At 42.3% G+C, this 16,892-nt stretch overlaps 4 protein-coding genes across 11 annotated transcripts in view; 2 read left to right on the top strand and 2 right to left on the bottom strand.

Moving 5' to 3' along the window:
- Nucleotides 1-16,892, bottom strand: part of LOC309695397 (uncharacterized protein) — a 62,236-nt gene that overhangs the window by 16,013 nt on the left and 29,331 nt on the right. The gene's annotated exons all lie outside the window — the stretch shown is intronic.
- LOC309695400 (histone-binding protein RBBP4) lies at nt 25-4,779 on the top strand. Its single transcript, XM_082516019.1, has 11 exons — nt 25-153; nt 570-717; nt 808-953; nt 1,687-1,860; nt 1,965-2,080; nt 2,210-2,370; nt 2,466-2,592; nt 2,672-2,749; nt 3,284-3,418; nt 3,962-4,072; nt 4,207-4,779. Exons 1-11 carry the CDS (start codon nt 138-140, stop codon nt 4,267-4,269), a joined length of 1,275 nt encoding a protein of 424 aa, XP_082372145.1. The 5' UTR covers nt 25-137; the 3' UTR covers nt 4,270-4,779.
- On the bottom strand, nt 4,891-8,170 carry LOC309695402 (syncoilin-like). 6 transcript variants are annotated; one of them, XM_082516024.1, is made up of 5 exons: nt 8,092-8,170; nt 6,314-6,795; nt 5,539-5,949; nt 5,345-5,469; nt 4,891-5,264 (listed from the first exon to the last, which is right to left on the bottom strand). In XM_082516024.1, the coding sequence occupies exons 1-5, from the start codon at nt 8,162-8,164 to the stop codon at nt 5,225-5,227; spliced, it is 1,131 nt and encodes a 376-aa protein (XP_082372150.1). In that variant the 5' UTR covers nt 8,165-8,170; the 3' UTR covers nt 4,891-5,224. The 6 variants fall into 6 exon arrangements, with proteins under 6 accessions (XP_082372150.1, XP_082372151.1, XP_082372152.1 ...); XM_082516025.1 differs by having other exon boundaries at nt 4,891-5,249; XM_082516026.1 differs by having other exon boundaries at nt 6,365-6,795.
- The window catches only part of LOC309695393 (uncharacterized protein), a 33,312-nt gene continuing 24,600 nt past the window's right edge, over nt 8,181-16,892 (top strand). Inside the window, exon 1 of one of the 3 annotated variants that reach the window (XM_082516006.1) lies at nt 8,181-8,424. The gene's annotated coding sequence lies outside the window, so the exon portion shown is untranslated. Of the gene's footprint in view, nt 8,425-9,402; nt 9,586-16,892 lie in introns of those variants that run through there. The other 2 variants (XM_082516008.1, XM_082516007.1) reach the window with 2 other exon arrangements.

Genomic DNA, 16,892 nt, shown 5'->3' with positions numbered 1-16,892 from the left:
GTCGGTTTTGTCGTCGACTATGATTGGCTAGGCGCGTTCTATGGAGTTGGCGCCATTGCGAGTCGTCGTGCTGTCTTCTGAGCGCTCTCCCTAAAAATTACTTATTTTGTCATTAGTAACGGTATTATAACCACGCAATGGCTGATAAAGACGGTAAGGACGTCTACGTTTTTTAACGAGAACGTTATTTATGTGTGTGTGCTGTCGAGAGTGACAGAAAATGCGAATCAGGATGTAGCGGTGGTGGTTGGCGCGCCAGCCAGCATCACCTTTCATTGTTAGAAAGCACTCAGCTAGCTGTTAGCTGATGTTAGCATTAGCTGCTAACGCGCCGGTGAAAAGGGTTTTAAACCAGTGCAGTCAGATATACTGCCCCACTATAATAATCTTCAGAAAGACTGTATTATTTATTTATATGGGCGACAGCTGCTCTAGCATTGTGTGCTACTGTTACTTTATTGATAAAATCAGCTAAAACGCTAGGAAGGAAAAGATTTCCTCAAGTAGCTGCTGCATATGTTTGTAAATTTGACTATAACGTAGCTTTGTGTTAAATGTTACTGTTGCAGCGGCTTTTGATGACGCTGTGGAGGAAAGGGTGATCAACGAGGAGTATAAGATTTGGAAGAAGAACACCCCTTTCCTCTATGATCTGGTCATGACCCATGCTCTGGAGTGGCCAAGCCTCACTGCTCAATGGCTCCCAGATGTCACCAGGTAAATGGGAGTTGTGCAACACCTTTTCAGGCTCCAAGTCACAACAAGATACTGTAGCAGATATGTAAATATCATGCGATATGTCCACAGACCAGAGGGAAAGGACTACAGTGTGCACAGGCTGGTTCTGGGGACCCATACTTCTGATGAGCAGAATCACCTCGTAATTGCCAGCGTTCAACTGCCGAATGATGATGCGCAGTTTGATGCTTCACACTATGACAGCGAGAAAGGAGGTGAGAGCATAAAAAGTCCACTGAGAACCTATGTTACAAGAGCACCACCAGTAAGAGGTCATAGAATAACTTATAGTTTCCTAGTGTTCTCAAGGGATCTTTACATGCAAAACATGGAAATAACACTTATAAATAGACTAATTCACATGCCTAAGCTGGTTTTGGATGATATTGATTTAATCGATCTTATCCAACTTTAGCACAGTAATACTAGTACACTTCCACCAGAAAATGTTGTTAGACCTGGTGAATGCAGAGGGTTTGGAGGACATTTCAGTAGTCTTTTAATTCTGCACATTGTTAATGTAGCGCTATCCATCTCCTATATAGCTTATTGATAATTGTGTGATGGTGCAGAAAGAACAACATTGTTGGCTATGGGCAACTCTGCTCACAAGAGGAAGGAAAAGGAAATAACGTATGTAACAGCATGAATCAAATTTAACCTCATTCAACGAAGCAAGGGCAATAGTGAATGTCAGCTGAACAAGTAGAATAGTAGGTTACGTACTTTTTAAATCGCTTTTTTAAAGTTCTGTAATATGTTTATTAAACATTTTATTAAGAGCAAAACTGGTTAACAGGAACATTGGGCATAAATGACACACTACGTAACTTAAGGGTTGCATTTTTTGTCTAAAAAAATACATAAAAATCCCTGGTGCATAGGTCACCCTAAAACCTGCTTCATGGAATGGAAGAGCTTCATGTATCTGTTGTCTTTTTATTTCAGAGTTTGGAGGTTTTGGATCTGTTAGTGGGAAAATAGAGATTGAGATCAAGATCAACCATGAAGGAGAAGTGAACAGAGCCCGATACATGCCTCAGAATCCTTGCATCATTGCCACCAAGACCCCCACCAGTGATGTGCTAGTCTTTGATTACACAAAGCACCCCTCCAAGCCGGGTAGGTTTGCAGAAAGAACACTTTTTCTTGCATAACTGCATATCATGTGTCGCTACATTTGAAGCTCTACAGGCTTTTTAACACTGACATTATTTCTGTTAAAGACCCTTCTGGAGAATGCACCCCAGATCTCCGTCTGAGGGGCCACCAGAAGGAGGGCTATGGCCTCTCATGGAACCCAAACCTTAGTGGCTGTCTCCTTAGTGCTTCTGATGACCACGTAAGAAACCTGTCTTGACATGCCTGCCTTATTCTTGTTAAAATGATTTTTTGTCTTCTATCACATTACAAATCATTTGTTACTTCTTTTTTTTCTTTCTTTTTTAACATTCGTCTGTGCTCTCTGCAGACTATATGCCTGTGGGATATCAGCACAGTTCCCAAAGAGGGGAAGATTGTGGATGCCAAGACTATCTTCACAGGCCACACTGCTGTGGTGGAGGACGTCTCATGGCACCTTCTCCACGAATCGCTCTTTGGATCTGTGGCAGATGACCAGAAACTCATGATGTAAGCAGCCTCAGCGATGACTCATTAAAAACAAAGTTGTTGTTCAGTTTCACATTTCTTCCTGACACTGGTGCTTTTGTCTGTTTTTGGAACAGTTGGGACACGCGGTCCAACAACACCTCCAAGCCCAGCCATGCAGTGGACGCCCACACTGCTGAGGTCAACTGCCTGTCTTTCAATCCTTACAGCGAGTTCATTCTTGCCACTGGCTCTGCAGATAAGGTGAGGTGTCTTTCTTTCAGACAGTTACAGTGAAATAGCATCTTGATGCTGTACTGAATTGGCCTCCTTTTACTTGCAGACTGTGGCTCTTTGGGACTTGAGGAACCTGAAGCTGAAGCTTCACTCGTTTGAATCCCACAAGGACGAGATCTTCCAGGTAAGAAGTGAACTTCCTCGCAATAAATCTGTAGTTGTTGTTGTGCAAACTTCGGCTTGAATGTTTCAGCTCACTAACTGCATTGTGGAGTGAGGCTATTTAGGCTGAAATATGTCTCTGGTGAATAACTAGCTTTTGGCTACAAAAGATGAAATGCAATTGCTATTTATGGTATAATTAAGTTAACAAAAAGATAAACTGTCAGGAAGTTGTTTGCTGTTACAGTTGCATACAAAGTCAATACAATGAGGTGAACTGGTGGAAAACAGTGTTGTCTGATGCAGGAGTTAAAATTTTTCAACTTTGGGAAAAACATTTTTGAGAAAAAGGATTGTAGGACTTTGTAGTAACTTGTGAAAATATGTGATGGTGAATTGTTTAAAGCTTTTGGTTGTACACTTGCTTGTACCCTTGGAATTTAGGGTTGAATATTTAATTCTTTGTATAGATATAATATTTACAATTATATTCACCAAAGTACTGCAAGGGGGGACTTAATTGCAGAGGTTTCATATCCACATCTTTTTCCAACAGGTTCAGTGGTCTCCTCATAACGAAACCATCCTGGCCTCCAGCGGCACTGACAGGCGGCTCAACGTCTGGGACCTCAGTAAGATTGGAGAGGAGCAGTCACCAGAGGATGCTGAGGATGGCCCTCCTGAGCTGCTGGTGAGTTGTGACAATGAGCGGTGGTGATGATGCAGTTTTTCTCAACAAAATGAGCATATTTGTGGTGACGTCAGAGGCTCTATGCATCCACACTCTCCAGTAAGAGTCTTGTCCAGCAGATGGATTATAGCTCTACCAATGCATGGACTGCAGCTGGTGATGATAATCATTGTTCTGCTCAGCAGCCTGAGAAATGTCTACTGGCACACGAACTTCTCCACCTGCTGCAGTTTGTAGTTAGTGTAGTGACCCTGCAGCTTGCAGCGGCTCTGTAGAGCAGTACAAGGACTACTGTCACCAAATGCAATCCATGACAATAGAGTTGGAGTCCAGCAAGCTACATGATTTTTCTAGAGAGGCAGTGGTCACTGCCTTAACAGTGACTTGGTTGGTCTGTTAGTAAGGTACCACCACACTGGAAGAGCATGCCTAAGTCTTTGTGTAGGAAATACTGTAATCTTGCTTTCAAACATTGGCTTTGTTTTATTTTTTAAGCTAAATCTCGATCATTGTGCTAAATCTTTCTGCTTCATTTCGTTTCAGTTCATCCACGGAGGACACACAGCTAAGATCTCAGACTTCTCTTGGAACCCCAACGAGCCGTGGGTCATCTGTTCAGTATCAGAGGACAACATCATGCAAGTGTGGCAGATGGTAAAGGCTTTGTAAAGAAAACTCGATCAGTTACAACACAGCGAGGATTTGAATAGTAAAGTGCATTTATTATTATAACATAGAAGAGCAGTTACATTAAAAATCTTTTATTTTTTTGGCAATTATATCTGCAGGCTGAAAATATCTACAATGACGAGGACCCAGAAGGTGCCGCAGATTCAGAAGTCCAGGCATGAGTCCGGTCTCCACGTGTCTTCTTCTTTTGACCTGCTCATTAAAAATGGATCCGTTTACCAGCACTGGGTGAAAAAGCAGTCTTTTTAAAATACATTTTGAGCAGCAGTGTTTTGTAGAAAATAAAAGAATAAAATGCTGCCATGTCATCACGTGACATGTTTAAGAAAAGGTCTCTAATGATCAGGTTTTTAGATCTTTTTAGTTTTTCGAACTGAAATCTGACTCGTGATGAAACCACAGACATGTTTATGATCACCTAAGTGTGCATTTTGTTGGTTTTATTTCTTCCATCTTGGTTAGTTGAGCAGAAACATTTCTGTGGAAGATCCATTTTTAAATGTTATTGTACATACTGTAGGTTGATCCTTTTAATTTGCCTGGTATTTGTAGTATGAAATTCCCCCAAATTGTGTTGTCACTTGTATGTGTTTTGTTTTTCTCTCTGCATTTTCTCTGCATCTGATCTTTTGTGTACTTAAGTATATTCATATAAAATTATTTACAGTAAAGCTGTTTGCTTTGTTTTCTTGGCACAACATTTTAGATGTTAAGTTGGATGTGAGCGAGTAACAAGACGCTTGCATTAAGTAGACTGCATTTTCAAACATGTAATGGGGTGGCTGTAGCTCACCCATTACATGAGCAGGTCATCCACTGATCGGAAGGTTGGTGGTTCGATTCCTGGCTTCCCCTAGCCTACATGCCAAATATCCTTGGGCAAGATACTAACCCCAAATTGCTCTCCGATCCATCGGAGTATGAATGTGTGTGAATGTTAGCTATATGAAGCACTTACAAAGATGTGCTTGTGCAAATGGGTGTGAATGGGTGAATGCACAAGTTGGGTAAAGTGCTTTGAGTGCTCAGATGAGTAGAAAAGCGCTATAAAAGAACCAGTCCATTTACCATAATGTCAGCGTTGTGATTTGGTCTTATGTCTCGGGAAATTGAAACTTATGACTCTTCCTCTGTAATGTCACTGAGTTCACAGCCCCTATAAGAAAATAAGTTTATTATTCATTTATTATCTTGACTTTTACTAAGTTAAAGCAGAAATGATTGGGATAAACCCACCTCAGAAATGTCAGCTCTGCTAAAAGGCCATCTTTAAGATCTTCCAAGCCTTTCTTTGATTTTCTCTGAACCTCAAACTCCACTTCTAGTTCTCTCAGAGTCTTTCTTAGTTTCTCCACAGTCTTCTGCATAAAATAAAAACATACTGTCATCTAGTTTTACTGAACATCTGTTCTATCCAACCTCTCTTGTACCTTATGTTGTGCAGTGCTCTCCTGCCGCTCTGTCTCCAAAAGAGTGATCCTCTGTTCCAGACATGATCTCTGCACCTCCAGCCTCTGTATCTCCTCTCTCAGAGGCTTCAGCCCGGCTCTCAGGTCCACTGCCTGCTCCCTGGTTTTTCGCAAAGCTTCCTCCCCAACCTGCCTTCTCTTCAGCAGAACCATGAGGCGAGGCTCGTACCAGCCTTCCAACATCTTCACACTGCCACTGAGCCTTCGCTGCAGTCTGATGGAGGCCTGGCGACACTGGCTGATGTCACTCATGGCCCTGGGCCTGCAAGGCTTAGTGGCCTGATCACGGAGGGAATTGAGCTGGTTCTGGTGGGCGTTTTCCAGCTGCACCAACTCCTGGGTCAGACTTTGAATTTGAGCCTTGAGTTCTTCCTATGAAGAGATGTAAAATAAGAATGAAAAGTATTACATTTGATAATGGAGGCTATTTTTATCTGTGGGTAAAAACATTCAACAAATAAAAGGATCCCATATAGCAAGAGAGTGGAAATGGAAACTACCCAGTAGCTTAGTTGGGTACATGAATTTATCTGATTGCTAATTTCTCTATAGGGTGCAAACAGTAGCTAGAACTAAAACAACAAGAACTCATACTCATGATACTCAAATAACTGAAAATCAAACCATAAACAAGCTGCAGCCATGATGACCCCAAGTTTTATATGATGTTGCTATACTAAGCAAACCTACACTACAGAAGTAAATCATCATTAAATGTAAAGCCTGTGGTTTCTACCTGAGTAACAGCAGACTGAGCCACCTCGTATTCCTGCTCGGCTAGCTTCACCTGGCTCTGGATGCAGTCTCTGGTTGTGGTGAACAGTTTCCTCTTTACCTGTTGCACATCCTCACAAACCGTAACATAATCCAGCTGAGCCAGAGCGAGAAGCTTGCGTGTTCCCTCCAGCTTCGCTCTCAGGTGCCCCACAACTTGCAGCATAGGTTCCTGCAGAACCAGAAGCTCCTGTATCAGCACATCTCTTTGCCTCTCTAGATGGGATACTCGCTGTATGCAGTACTCAAAGAGTTCACCCAAGCTCTCCATGTCCACCTGTTCCGAGCGTAGAATAGGATCTTGAGCAAATCTACCTAGTGTTTCAGAGTCTGTGCGGTTGCTCGGTGAGATATCTTCAGAAAATCTCAGTTGCACATGTGAGTCATCAGTAGATAACATGAAGTTCCCATCCTGTACTGAGCTTTGATCATCCATGAGAGAATCTAAGAAAACAAGGCGAGAGCCATTAAAAACAACACCTGGTAAGACTGTGGTTTTCAAAACACTTATTCCTTTACAGATTGTTAAGAGGAATGAACTGTAAAGGCAAACACATCAATCATTCTGATAGCTGTTAAAGTTGAGAGGCCTGTCCTAAAGCTTCACACTACAGAACCTTTCAACCTGTCAAATAATTAAAGAAACAGCTTTTATTAACATAGATTTGTACTTACGTTAACTGGCAGTCCGACTAAATGTTCAGGCAGTTACTGTGTTAGCACGGTTTTCTGTTAGAAAGAGGTCTGCAGTGTCTGTCTCCAGGAAAACGGAGGCACACTTTGTGTTTATTAATAACACTGAAGGCCTGGGAGAAACTCTATCTAAGACTCCCTCATGGGCTCACAAACTGTGTCAGTGCTGGAAGCAGACTCAGTGTGCTCTGGATGTGGCAGTTAGCGCATGTCCGGACCAGCCCGGGTGCCACAGAGAGCTATATTTACCCTTCTTCACAACCTGTTTCAATGTGTGTTTAAGAAGGTAGTGACATCATGGTGGAAAGCTGAGCTGAGCAATAACTTTCCACAAGTGTACCCCAGACTACCTTACAGGCAAAGGTGTCGACATTAGCAGGACCATGCATGCTTTTCAATTAATATCTTCCTCCAGGACTCAGCTCAGCTGACCAAGTTTGCATGGTTTATGTAACAGTATTTGTTTGAGGTGTTTTGCATACTGCCTATCACACTCCTCGCAGACAAGTGGAAACAAACACACACTCAGACATGTGAATATGGATTTAATGAAGGAGGTGATCGGAAAGATGTGAACATCTTTAAGTAATAAGGTATATTTTTTATTATATAATATTATTAAAATACAAAATTTCATGCTAGTAACTTTGGATATTTTCAAGGCTATCCAAAAGGTTAAAGAAGGACAAAGAACATTTTCTTTTTGTATTATTACAGTATTACAGTGCAAAAGTCTTGAGACACCCGTCGTTTCTTTATGTTTTGCTGGGAACGTGTGCAAACATACATGCGTGTGTACAGCTCTAACGAGCTTGAAAGTCAACATTTGGTGTGACCACCTCTATTCACCACGCAAGCTTTTATCTACAGTTTCTTTAAGTAGTCTTCATGAATAAAAAAATGCAGACGTAAATACCTGAAACGTAAACTAACCGTGGGAAAATTAAGTTCCAGTTTCTCCCCAGTCTGCTCCATGCTATTAGCTCGTTATTCCTCGTTCCACCGCTAGATGTCGCCAAATCAACGGCCGCAGACCCGCGCGCTCACCTGAGTGTGCCCAGCCTCCGTCAGGTGGGACCTCGGGTCGACTGCGGCGCGACTTTTCTCGGTAGTCCCACATTTTGCTTCAGTGAAGCGTCCGCAGACAAACGACGCTGACAGCAGAGGACACGCTCTCCTGGCACCTTAAACGCGAGGGCTGAAGCCGGGCGTGCAAACACATCCAGGCTGCAGTTGTTTCCTGAAGTTGAACTTTTCACGGAAATGCTTCACCTGGAGTTTTCCTTCGGGCGCTGAAAGTTTGGAGTTGGAGAACGAGGGCGAAGCAGGGCGACGCTTCAAATGGAGAGCGGCTAAATCAGTCTTTAAAGTTTCGTTACGGTACGTCTGACACTTCTTTTTTATCTGTCCAACTTAAGCGTCAGATTAATGGCTACCTTATTGTGTTGGCATTATTTTTATTTATTTATTTATTTTTTGTTGGAATTCCTGCTGGGAAAGTCCCTCGAAACTGAGCTGTGGCGTGAATTTTAGGAGAAAGGGTTTAATATTCCTGCGTAGGGAAAAAACAAACAGATAAGGATCAATATGATTGACTGGCTTTTGAAGGCGTGAAGAAAGTAGGTTTAGAAGTGAAGCTGTTATATCAGCACGATTTTTCTTCTTCTTCCTAATGCAGGTTTTTAATTATGGGCAACATAAGTACGGTAATTTTAGCCCAGAAGTAAAGAAAAATAGTCCATACATGTCAGAACCAGGGATCTCAAGTCTGTTAAAATAAAGTTTGGTTCAAATTGCAACTCCATGGCTAGATGTTGAGTATAGACATGTATGGAAAAACAAGGTGTGGGAGAGTTGCTTCTCAGCTAAGGGATCCTATACAGAGGTAATCTAAGACCTGTAGTGCTTCTCTTAGCTATGGAGCTCGTGACAATGAAGGGTATTGTGTTGGGTCCAGTCACTGATCCAGTAGCACACTTTTTACGGCATAGTCCCCTGACACTTCTTTTAATAAATGGCAGTTAACACGCACTTGATAACCCACTGCTTGCTGATTAACCCGAGGGAGATAACACGACCACCTTAGGACTCCCTCTCCCTTTCCCCCTTTTGGCTGTCTGCTGCAGCAGCATCTGCTGGACTTTGGTCTGGAATGAGCTTCCAATAATCAAAACTTCTCTGAAAAACCAATCAGCACTTTCAGTTGTTTGGGTTGTTTTTTTTAGCTGCAGGTTTAGCTGTTATACCTTTCTAATAGGTGAGGCTGAGACTGAGCCATTTGTTTAAAAAGGGTGTGTCACATACTGGTGCTCCTTCTTGGCCAGCCTGCCATGCTTGGGCTTGTACCCATTACAGGTGCGTTGTGTAAGCACTTTTGGATGCATGGCGGAACCCGGTAGAAACCCGTGATTTGGGGAGGGGAGCAGATGTTAAGGCAGAGATGAGATGACAAAAGGCAAGGATGTGAGGAGATGGCCGGGATGAAGATTACACTGGGAGCTAAGGGGTGTAAGTGCACTCGGATCTTGGGTAAGCAGACAGGTAGGTGCAGCTGTTCAGCTGTGTGCTGTGTGCTGACTGAGATCAGTGGAGGAAAGGGGAGAGCTGGCGGTCAAGAACGGCAACAAGAGGAGCAATCGAATGTTGCAAGAGACAAAATGCGCACGAGTGTGTGTGATCACCGAGTGACTGATTTCTGTGTGTCATGCAGGCCTGCAGAGAACGGAAACGCCTGACTGATGAGTGGAAGAAAGCAGGCCATTAATCAGAGAGATTAACTGATGATTAAGTTAATCAATGAGCTCTTATCAAGAGATGAAAAATCCAATCAGTGGCTGTTAGCCGGCCATCCAAGTCATCATGATTTACTCAATTTGGGACTGAGGCTGTTTACTTTAGTGTCTTTCTGAGGCTTCACATAAGTTGTGCTCTAAGCTCTTTCAAGTGTTTTTATTCCCACACTTGCCAGTGCCAAGCAACTGTCAGACGGAGTGAGCTTTAAACTGAAAGGATATTGTTTTGACTTGGGCTGAGCGGAGACACAAAGATGCCAGGATGTATTTTTAAACCTCGCTCTCCAGCTGTGTTTGCCTTTTCTGTGAGCTGGTCACTGCTGCTGCACAGCAGTTTCTTTTTATCTGCGTCTGACCTGTCAGTCCAGAGGTCTTTAAACTCTGCAGAGACTGCAGTCCAGACTTAGACCCCCAGCAACCCCTGGAGGCAAAGCAAACGAGACTTTGTCGCAACTCGCCAACTTTCCAGACTTTTTGTTTTCTCTTTAAATCCAGCTTTTGCATTGAAAAAGGTAAGCACTGGCATTCACACCTTACCTCTAGTTAAGATTATCATTTAATAGATATCACTTTGCTGTTGCCCACCTACAGTACCTCCATTTGCAATCTGCCCTGTTTCCATAGAAGTTAAAATATTGCATAAACACAGGGAACAACAATCTGGGCCAGCGCACACAACCACACATTATAATGTTATCTCAAAATGACTTCCATGCGCCAGCCATTATCCATTTGTCTTTCATGGCGCTGTCTCCTAGAAGGCCACTGCATGGGGTGAAAAAAAGGGGAATAGATGGAGGGGGTGAGGAGGTGTGTGTGTTTGATGCTGGGGGGGGGATGAAAGCAGGATTGGAAAGAAGAGTTCCTCTGTCGGTAATTATAAATCTCTCAGGAATGCAGCTGCTGTTCTTACCAGACAAGCTGCTGCATGGCTACAGCGCCCTTGCAGCATGCCAAGTTGCATTTCCTTCCACAGATCTGTCTCTCTTTCTCGCACACACATGCACGCATACGTGCACGGACCATCTGTAACCGCCTTTAACCTCATAGCATTTTGGTTCATTTGTGTCATTATTGCCTTGCGGCGTTATTGTGTTTATTTGTATGACAGTTTCCTGAAACCGTCCCCTTTTTGGAGCAAACAGAAGAACCACAAAGATGTCACCTTTCAGCTCAAAAGATTGCATCTATGACATGTGTCTTCATGCTCCAGGTCCTGGATTGAAAGTTCTGCTAGACATTTGGAGCCATTATGTATTCAAAAATGTTTCTATTGAGTCTAAACCGAAAGAGGAGGTCGCTTCCTTTATGGTGGGTGTATGGTGAATGGTTTCCTCGAGATTCCCTCGGCCCATAAAACATGTCTCATTTCACCGGCTGTCCCTGGTTTCAGTTGTGAAAACCGCCTTGAGATGTAGGAATTAAGTATTTCCAGTTTGTCTCTTATAGTGGCCACATCATCCATCACAGCAGCAGCGTTACTTGCACATCAAGTGTTTGCATGAATATGCTGAGTTCTAGTTCAGGCAAGGCAGCTTAAGTCTTAGCAGCACTCTTCTTTGTTTGATAATGCCCAAAGAAGACAGCCAACGCCCTGACAGATGCCTGCAGGTGCTGAACAGTAACACCAGTTTTCTCACTGCTAAACACTTGCTATTTAGCTACAGAATGGCTCTAAGTGTGAAAACTGATATTTTCCAAACTGGCTGTTACTGTAAACAACTTTCTGGTCTTTGAAAGAAGACTGGAACAGATCCAAAGCGCTCCTCCTCTCTCTAAAGGAGAATGAGCTTGTTGGTCTATTATGTTTCCTCTTCCTATGGTGACTAAACCATTTGCAGCCCGATCTTAACCTTGCTTGCTGCCAGCAAGGTTAAGATCGTGCCATGTGAAACCAACAGGTCAGGCATTAGATGTGAATGGCCTTCTGGTTAAACTGAGCCAGTCCTAGTTCAAACAAAGGTGGCTGTCTGTATCATTGCCACACCCTCTTGGCTTTGCCTTATCCCTGTGAGGCAGCAGAGTCTGCTCCATCAGCTTCCCTGTATGACTCACTGGAGTCAAAAGTTACACTTCCCCTAGCCCCCTCCTCCCCTCATCCCCCTTGCAACTACTTGTGAAATTCCTATTGCTCATATTTACGTGATAAGACTCCAGTTTAAAGGGAGTGTTTGCGAAGTCGCTGTAATGCACAGATGGCTGTTGAAGTCAAAAAAGACAACAGTGATAGTTGTATTTGTGATACTCCACTTTGGCTCTGATCTGCTGAGGGTGTGCGCGCTTAACTTTAGTGTTTTGTTTTTTATTCCTGCCACAGCTAGCTTTCCGTCTTTTTTCTCTCCACGCTGGTTTGTCAAGGGAAGATGTTTGAAAGCTCTGTGAGCTCTGTGGGGTATTATCCTTAATTTGTAACCACAGTTGCCTCAGGCAAGGCTGGTGTCATTGCTTTATGTTGCTGTAACTTAGCTGACCTGCCTGTTTAAATGTGGACACGAGACCTGGATTTGTTCTGGAATTCAATTTCCTGAGCTGGCTTTGACTGTTTAACCACAACATTGAAACCCACCTTCCTGATATCATTTAGGTCTCCCTCATGCCCACACTACAGCTCTTTATTCTAGGGGACATGGACAACTTTGGTCCTTGTGGGGTGGGGCCTTTGTGGATCAGGCTTGTTGCAGCATATCCCGAACAGACACAGAGAAGGAAGAGCATGGAAGTCGGGGTCAGTACCTTGTACTGTGTTGTTAGGCAGGTTTTTCTTTAGCTAGGACAGTGAGGGGTACAGATTTCAGAGGTGGCTGTTTATATCAATGATACACCCTCTTGTCTTTTCCTTGTCGTGATGAGGCAGTAGACAGTAAGGAGACAGTGAGGAGGACTGGACAGGCTGCAGCAAGATTTTCTTTTCAAATCAACCAGATGAGCTATTACAGTGGGAAACATTGCCATGCTGGGAGTTCTGCTGACACTGGGGAGTGCCATTGCCATGGAGTTGTGTACTTGATCTGCAGTAATGTTTGGATGGGTGGGACTGTGTAGCACCAAAGTGGTCAAAAACTACAAAATAAACAAAGAAATTCCATAAAATGCAGCAAAAACAATATACTGTTAGGAATAAAAGTAGTCTTTAATTAGTTTGATCTGTAAAATGACTGCGTATTTATTTACCTTTGAACATATGTAGACACTTGTGTATCTACTTTTTCTATTTAATTGTCTATTTATAAATTTAACTTTGTATGTACTTGGACATGAATAATGTTTTTTTTTCTTTTATATTTCTGCTTCATTATGCAAATGAAGAATGATATTCAAAGTTTGTCATGAGGTCAGCTTTAACAACAACATTACAAAATAGTTAAAAAAAAATCAACAAATTACATGGGAAAGTAAATTTTAACCAAAGATAAACAAAAGCTAATTTAAACAAACTTATGTCCTTTTGAATAATTTCTCATATACTATTTGGTGCGTTAAATTGCACATTAGTTATGTATGTACTTCAGCCGCCACTGGTTTTAACATTGCGGCCAAATGGCGTATACTGTAGCAGTCGGTAGTCCATAATCAATAAATCGTCTTTCCAGATATGCTCAGTCTATTTGTCAAGAGTGTGTAAACTATTATCAGCTCCTGTTTACTTCATGCTGGTGTGTACACACTGCTGTCAATGTCAGTCGCTCTGTAGGTATTGACACACCATGTTGAGGTTTGCTGCGTTAGAGAAGTATCTCCTGTCCAACGCAAAGCTTGACGTCTTTTGTAAAGGATAAGTAAACAGCGTGTTGGAACACATGCCTGCTCTGGCAGGCTGGGGTTGGGTTTAAAAACCACAGCAGGTTTTGCGTGCGCACGCGCTCGTTTATGTGTGTGTGTCAGAGAGAGAGCGAGACGTGTAGAAAGGGCACACAGCTGTTTTTGTTTGTAAATCAGCTTATGTCTTGATTGTGATCTTTTCTGAATATATTATACACACACATGTGCTGTGTCACTACAAATCCTCCCAAATGCTCCGATTTTAGATTCTTTTGAGCCCTGAGTTTGTGTGTCAACTGTAACAAAGGTTTGGTGTTTAGTAATTGCTGGGGCAATAAAGCAGCTCTGTAATTAGCATTTTGATGCTTTATTTTGAAAAGTAATGGTGTGTTTAAAACTTATTTGCTAGAGAAAGAATTGTGATAGGAATTTTTAAAGTCTAAATAACCGTTTAGTAAATTTCCTGATGAAAGAAAGAAAGAAACGGTTACTTTTTTTTTTTTTTTAAAGGAAACTCCACTGTGTACGTCACCAAATTAGATTTGTTTGTAAAATGAAAAATTGCAGGTTGCAATTGTGGCATGAGTCAACTCTTTGTGACCAGACTGCACAGACAGTGATCAGCTGGGTGGTCTCGTCTACATCCTAGACTTCTTAGTATTGCTCTGCTCCCTCTGAGGTGGAAGTAACACGAGAAGTTGTTGCACTCACTTCTTCTCCCATGAGAGGCGTCTTGATTATTGGCGGCTGAAGCCAATGCAGATGCATGGATGTTAGTCATGCCCTAATGACTGTAATTTGGAGCAGGAGAAACACAGGGCTTAGTGCGGGGAGAGGCCTTGTACTTTTCTCTGAAAAGGATGGATACCCTTTCTTTTTTACTAGCCTTTCACTGCAGCTCACTCCTCATGGGGCACCGGCTACACACACACACACACACACACACTGGCACTTTGTCATTTCAGATGTGCGGCAGTGGATAACAAGTTCAGCTTGTCCAGATTAAGATAAACTCCTTCAAAAACACCCACATTATGTATAATGTTTAGAAAAGCTTTGAAGCTCTTCAAGTATTCATCTTAAGCCTCTCAGACTGAACTGCATACTTCAGGCATGAGTTCGGGTGCAAACTTCTTTCTGGTGAGGCCAGAAACTAAATTAATTCTGTTCTTTCTTCCATATAAGCGGCATTGTTTGGACTCAAATATCTCTGCAAGGACTGGCTTCATCAAGGATGAGTGCTGCCATCCAGATACTGCAAGTTGGAAGTGACGTCACTCTTGAGTTAGCACGTTCCAGAAAAAGCTAGGAAAAACAGGATTTGTTTGGGTTCTTAGCGAGGTAAAGTCATTCAGGTAGTACTAGAAATACAGCATAATATTTTCATGGACAGAACCTGATCAGTGATCTGCATAAAAAGACACATCTTTTAATTCAAGATTTAAAAAACAAGCAAAGAAACAAACTAAAAAAAAATCAAAAATACTGTTTACATTCAGTGCTTCCATCTTCGATTGCCAGCTTGGGGTTGGTTGGTCTGCTCCAACTTTCTGAGTGTTTGAGTTCAGTGGGCGTTCTACAAAACATTTCCGGATGGGAACTCGGAATTTCTGAGCTCCAGTGACATTTTTGTGTCCTTCAGGATAAATCAGTGGACTTGAAAAATATCACCAGGTCAGAATTTAAACTGTTCATGGAAATACTTACAAAACACCCTGAGGGGTGTTCAAACATGGCCAGGCTTTCTTTCCATTAGCTGGTTTGACAAAACCTAAAGTCCTAATCGGAGGCAACAGATATCATGACAGCGGTTATCAACCTTTTCTGTTTAGACTGGCTTTCCGCTTCTCAGGCTCCGTGCACGGTCACATAGAAAGGTGTGTTACACACGTCACATGACTCTTCTTCCACATTAAATAATCCCTATGAGTGTCACATACTCACAGTTAAAGTTAGATAAGGATAAAGTGGTGATATAAATGGGTGAAAAAACATAGATAGAAAACCACAACCGCAAAATTCCACACTGTTGCAATGAATGCATGACGTCAATGCTACAGGAAAACACTAATTTTGGGTTATAATGTACCGAGGCACAGACTGCCAAAATAAGTTATATTTTTAACCATCCATATTGTTCTGTTTATCCAGTCTGGGGTTGTGTGAGGCAGGTATCTGTCCAAGCTGTCATAGAGTGAGAGGCAGGGTACGCCCTGGACAGGTCGCTAATCTATCACAGGGCACACACACATAGAGAGAAAACTATTCACGCAGCCAATTTGGAATCGCCAATTAACCTAACCACATGCATGTCTTTGGAGTGTGGGAGGAAGCCGGAATTCCTGGAGAGGACTCAGGCAGACACGGAGAGAACATCCAAACTGCACACAGAAAGGCCCCAGACTACATCTAAACCCAGGGCTGGTATGCTAACCACTGCACCACTATGATGGCCGGTATATTTGCTATTTATAATGTTGTTTATTTCTAATGTGACAGCTGCACATTAGAACTACGAAACGGAAAACCTAATATATTTAAACATTAAAGGTTACTGTCCCACAGCCTCATAAAAGAGACATGCATATCGCTTTAGTTTGTGGCAGATCCAAGGGAAATAATTTTTTTTCTAAGTGGGAAATGCCACGATTGGGTTCTAATCTGTGCTCTAGAAGCTGCAATTCCAGCAGTGCATCTTCTACTTAGATTCAAAAGCAGCCACAGTTGATGCAAGTCTGAAGTCACATTGGAGCTAATTTCAGTCTTAGTGCAACTACAGCAGGAGGAGCATGACGCCCCCCCCCCCCCCTTTTTTTTTTTTTTTTTTTTTGTAATATAAAAGTAATGACCATGGGATGGTCAAAAGGGATTGGGATGCAGACCTTAAGACCTTGATCCACATGTTAGATGTTTTTTTTAACTTCTGGGATTACTTCCCAGTTGGTGTTTAACACTTCAAACTGGCACCAACCTTAAGATTATATTAGTTTGAGTCAGGTGTAAAATGATGTTATATATTCCTTGTGTCATTTTCTTTACTCATGAGAATCCTACTTTGTCAAGATTTGACCCAAGACTAAAGAAAATGTTACTTAATAAACAGAATGTCAAACATCTGGTTTTAAAAGTGCACATCTGCTTAAATATCTTCCACATGATGCACCCAGACCAGAGTCGTCTCACTTCCCTGTTGCAGTTTTGATAATGAGAGGCTGTTTTGGAAAAAGTCCCATTTGTAAATCCTCAGAGAACACGACTTTGGGTTTGTGTGGTTTAGTTTCATGTCTCACCAACTTA

Source organism: Aulonocara stuartgranti (genome assembly GCF_965226115.1).
Source record: "Aulonocara stuartgranti genome assembly, chromosome: 19".
NCBI classification, from domain to species: Eukaryota; Metazoa; Chordata; class Actinopteri; order Cichliformes; family Cichlidae; genus Aulonocara; species Aulonocara stuartgranti.
The sequence above is the reverse complement of the archived record's forward strand: the minus strand, read 5'-3'. Positions and strand labels throughout refer to the sequence as shown.

Coding starts and splice junctions, on each gene's coding strand:
- LOC309695400 (XM_082516019.1), top strand. Junction 2,081..2,209: donor TTAGTGCTTCTGATGACCAC/GTAAGAAACCTG, acceptor TGCTCTCTGCAG/ACTATATGCCTGTGGGATAT. Junction 2,750..3,283: donor ACAAGGACGAGATCTTCCAG/GTAAGAAGTGAA, acceptor TTTTTCCAACAG/GTTCAGTGGTCTCCTCATAA.
- LOC309695402 (XM_082516024.1), bottom strand. CDS start 8,164: ATGTGGGACTACCGAGAAAAGTCGCGCCGCAGTCGACCCGAGGTCCCA. Junction 6,796..8,091: donor CGGAGGCTGGGCACACTCAG/GTGAGCGCGCGG, acceptor TTGTTTTCTTAG/ATTCTCTCATGGATGATCAA. Junction 5,265..5,344: donor GCAGAGCTGACATTTCTGAG/GTGGGTTTATCC, acceptor ATTTTCTTATAG/GGGCTGTGAACTCAGTGACA.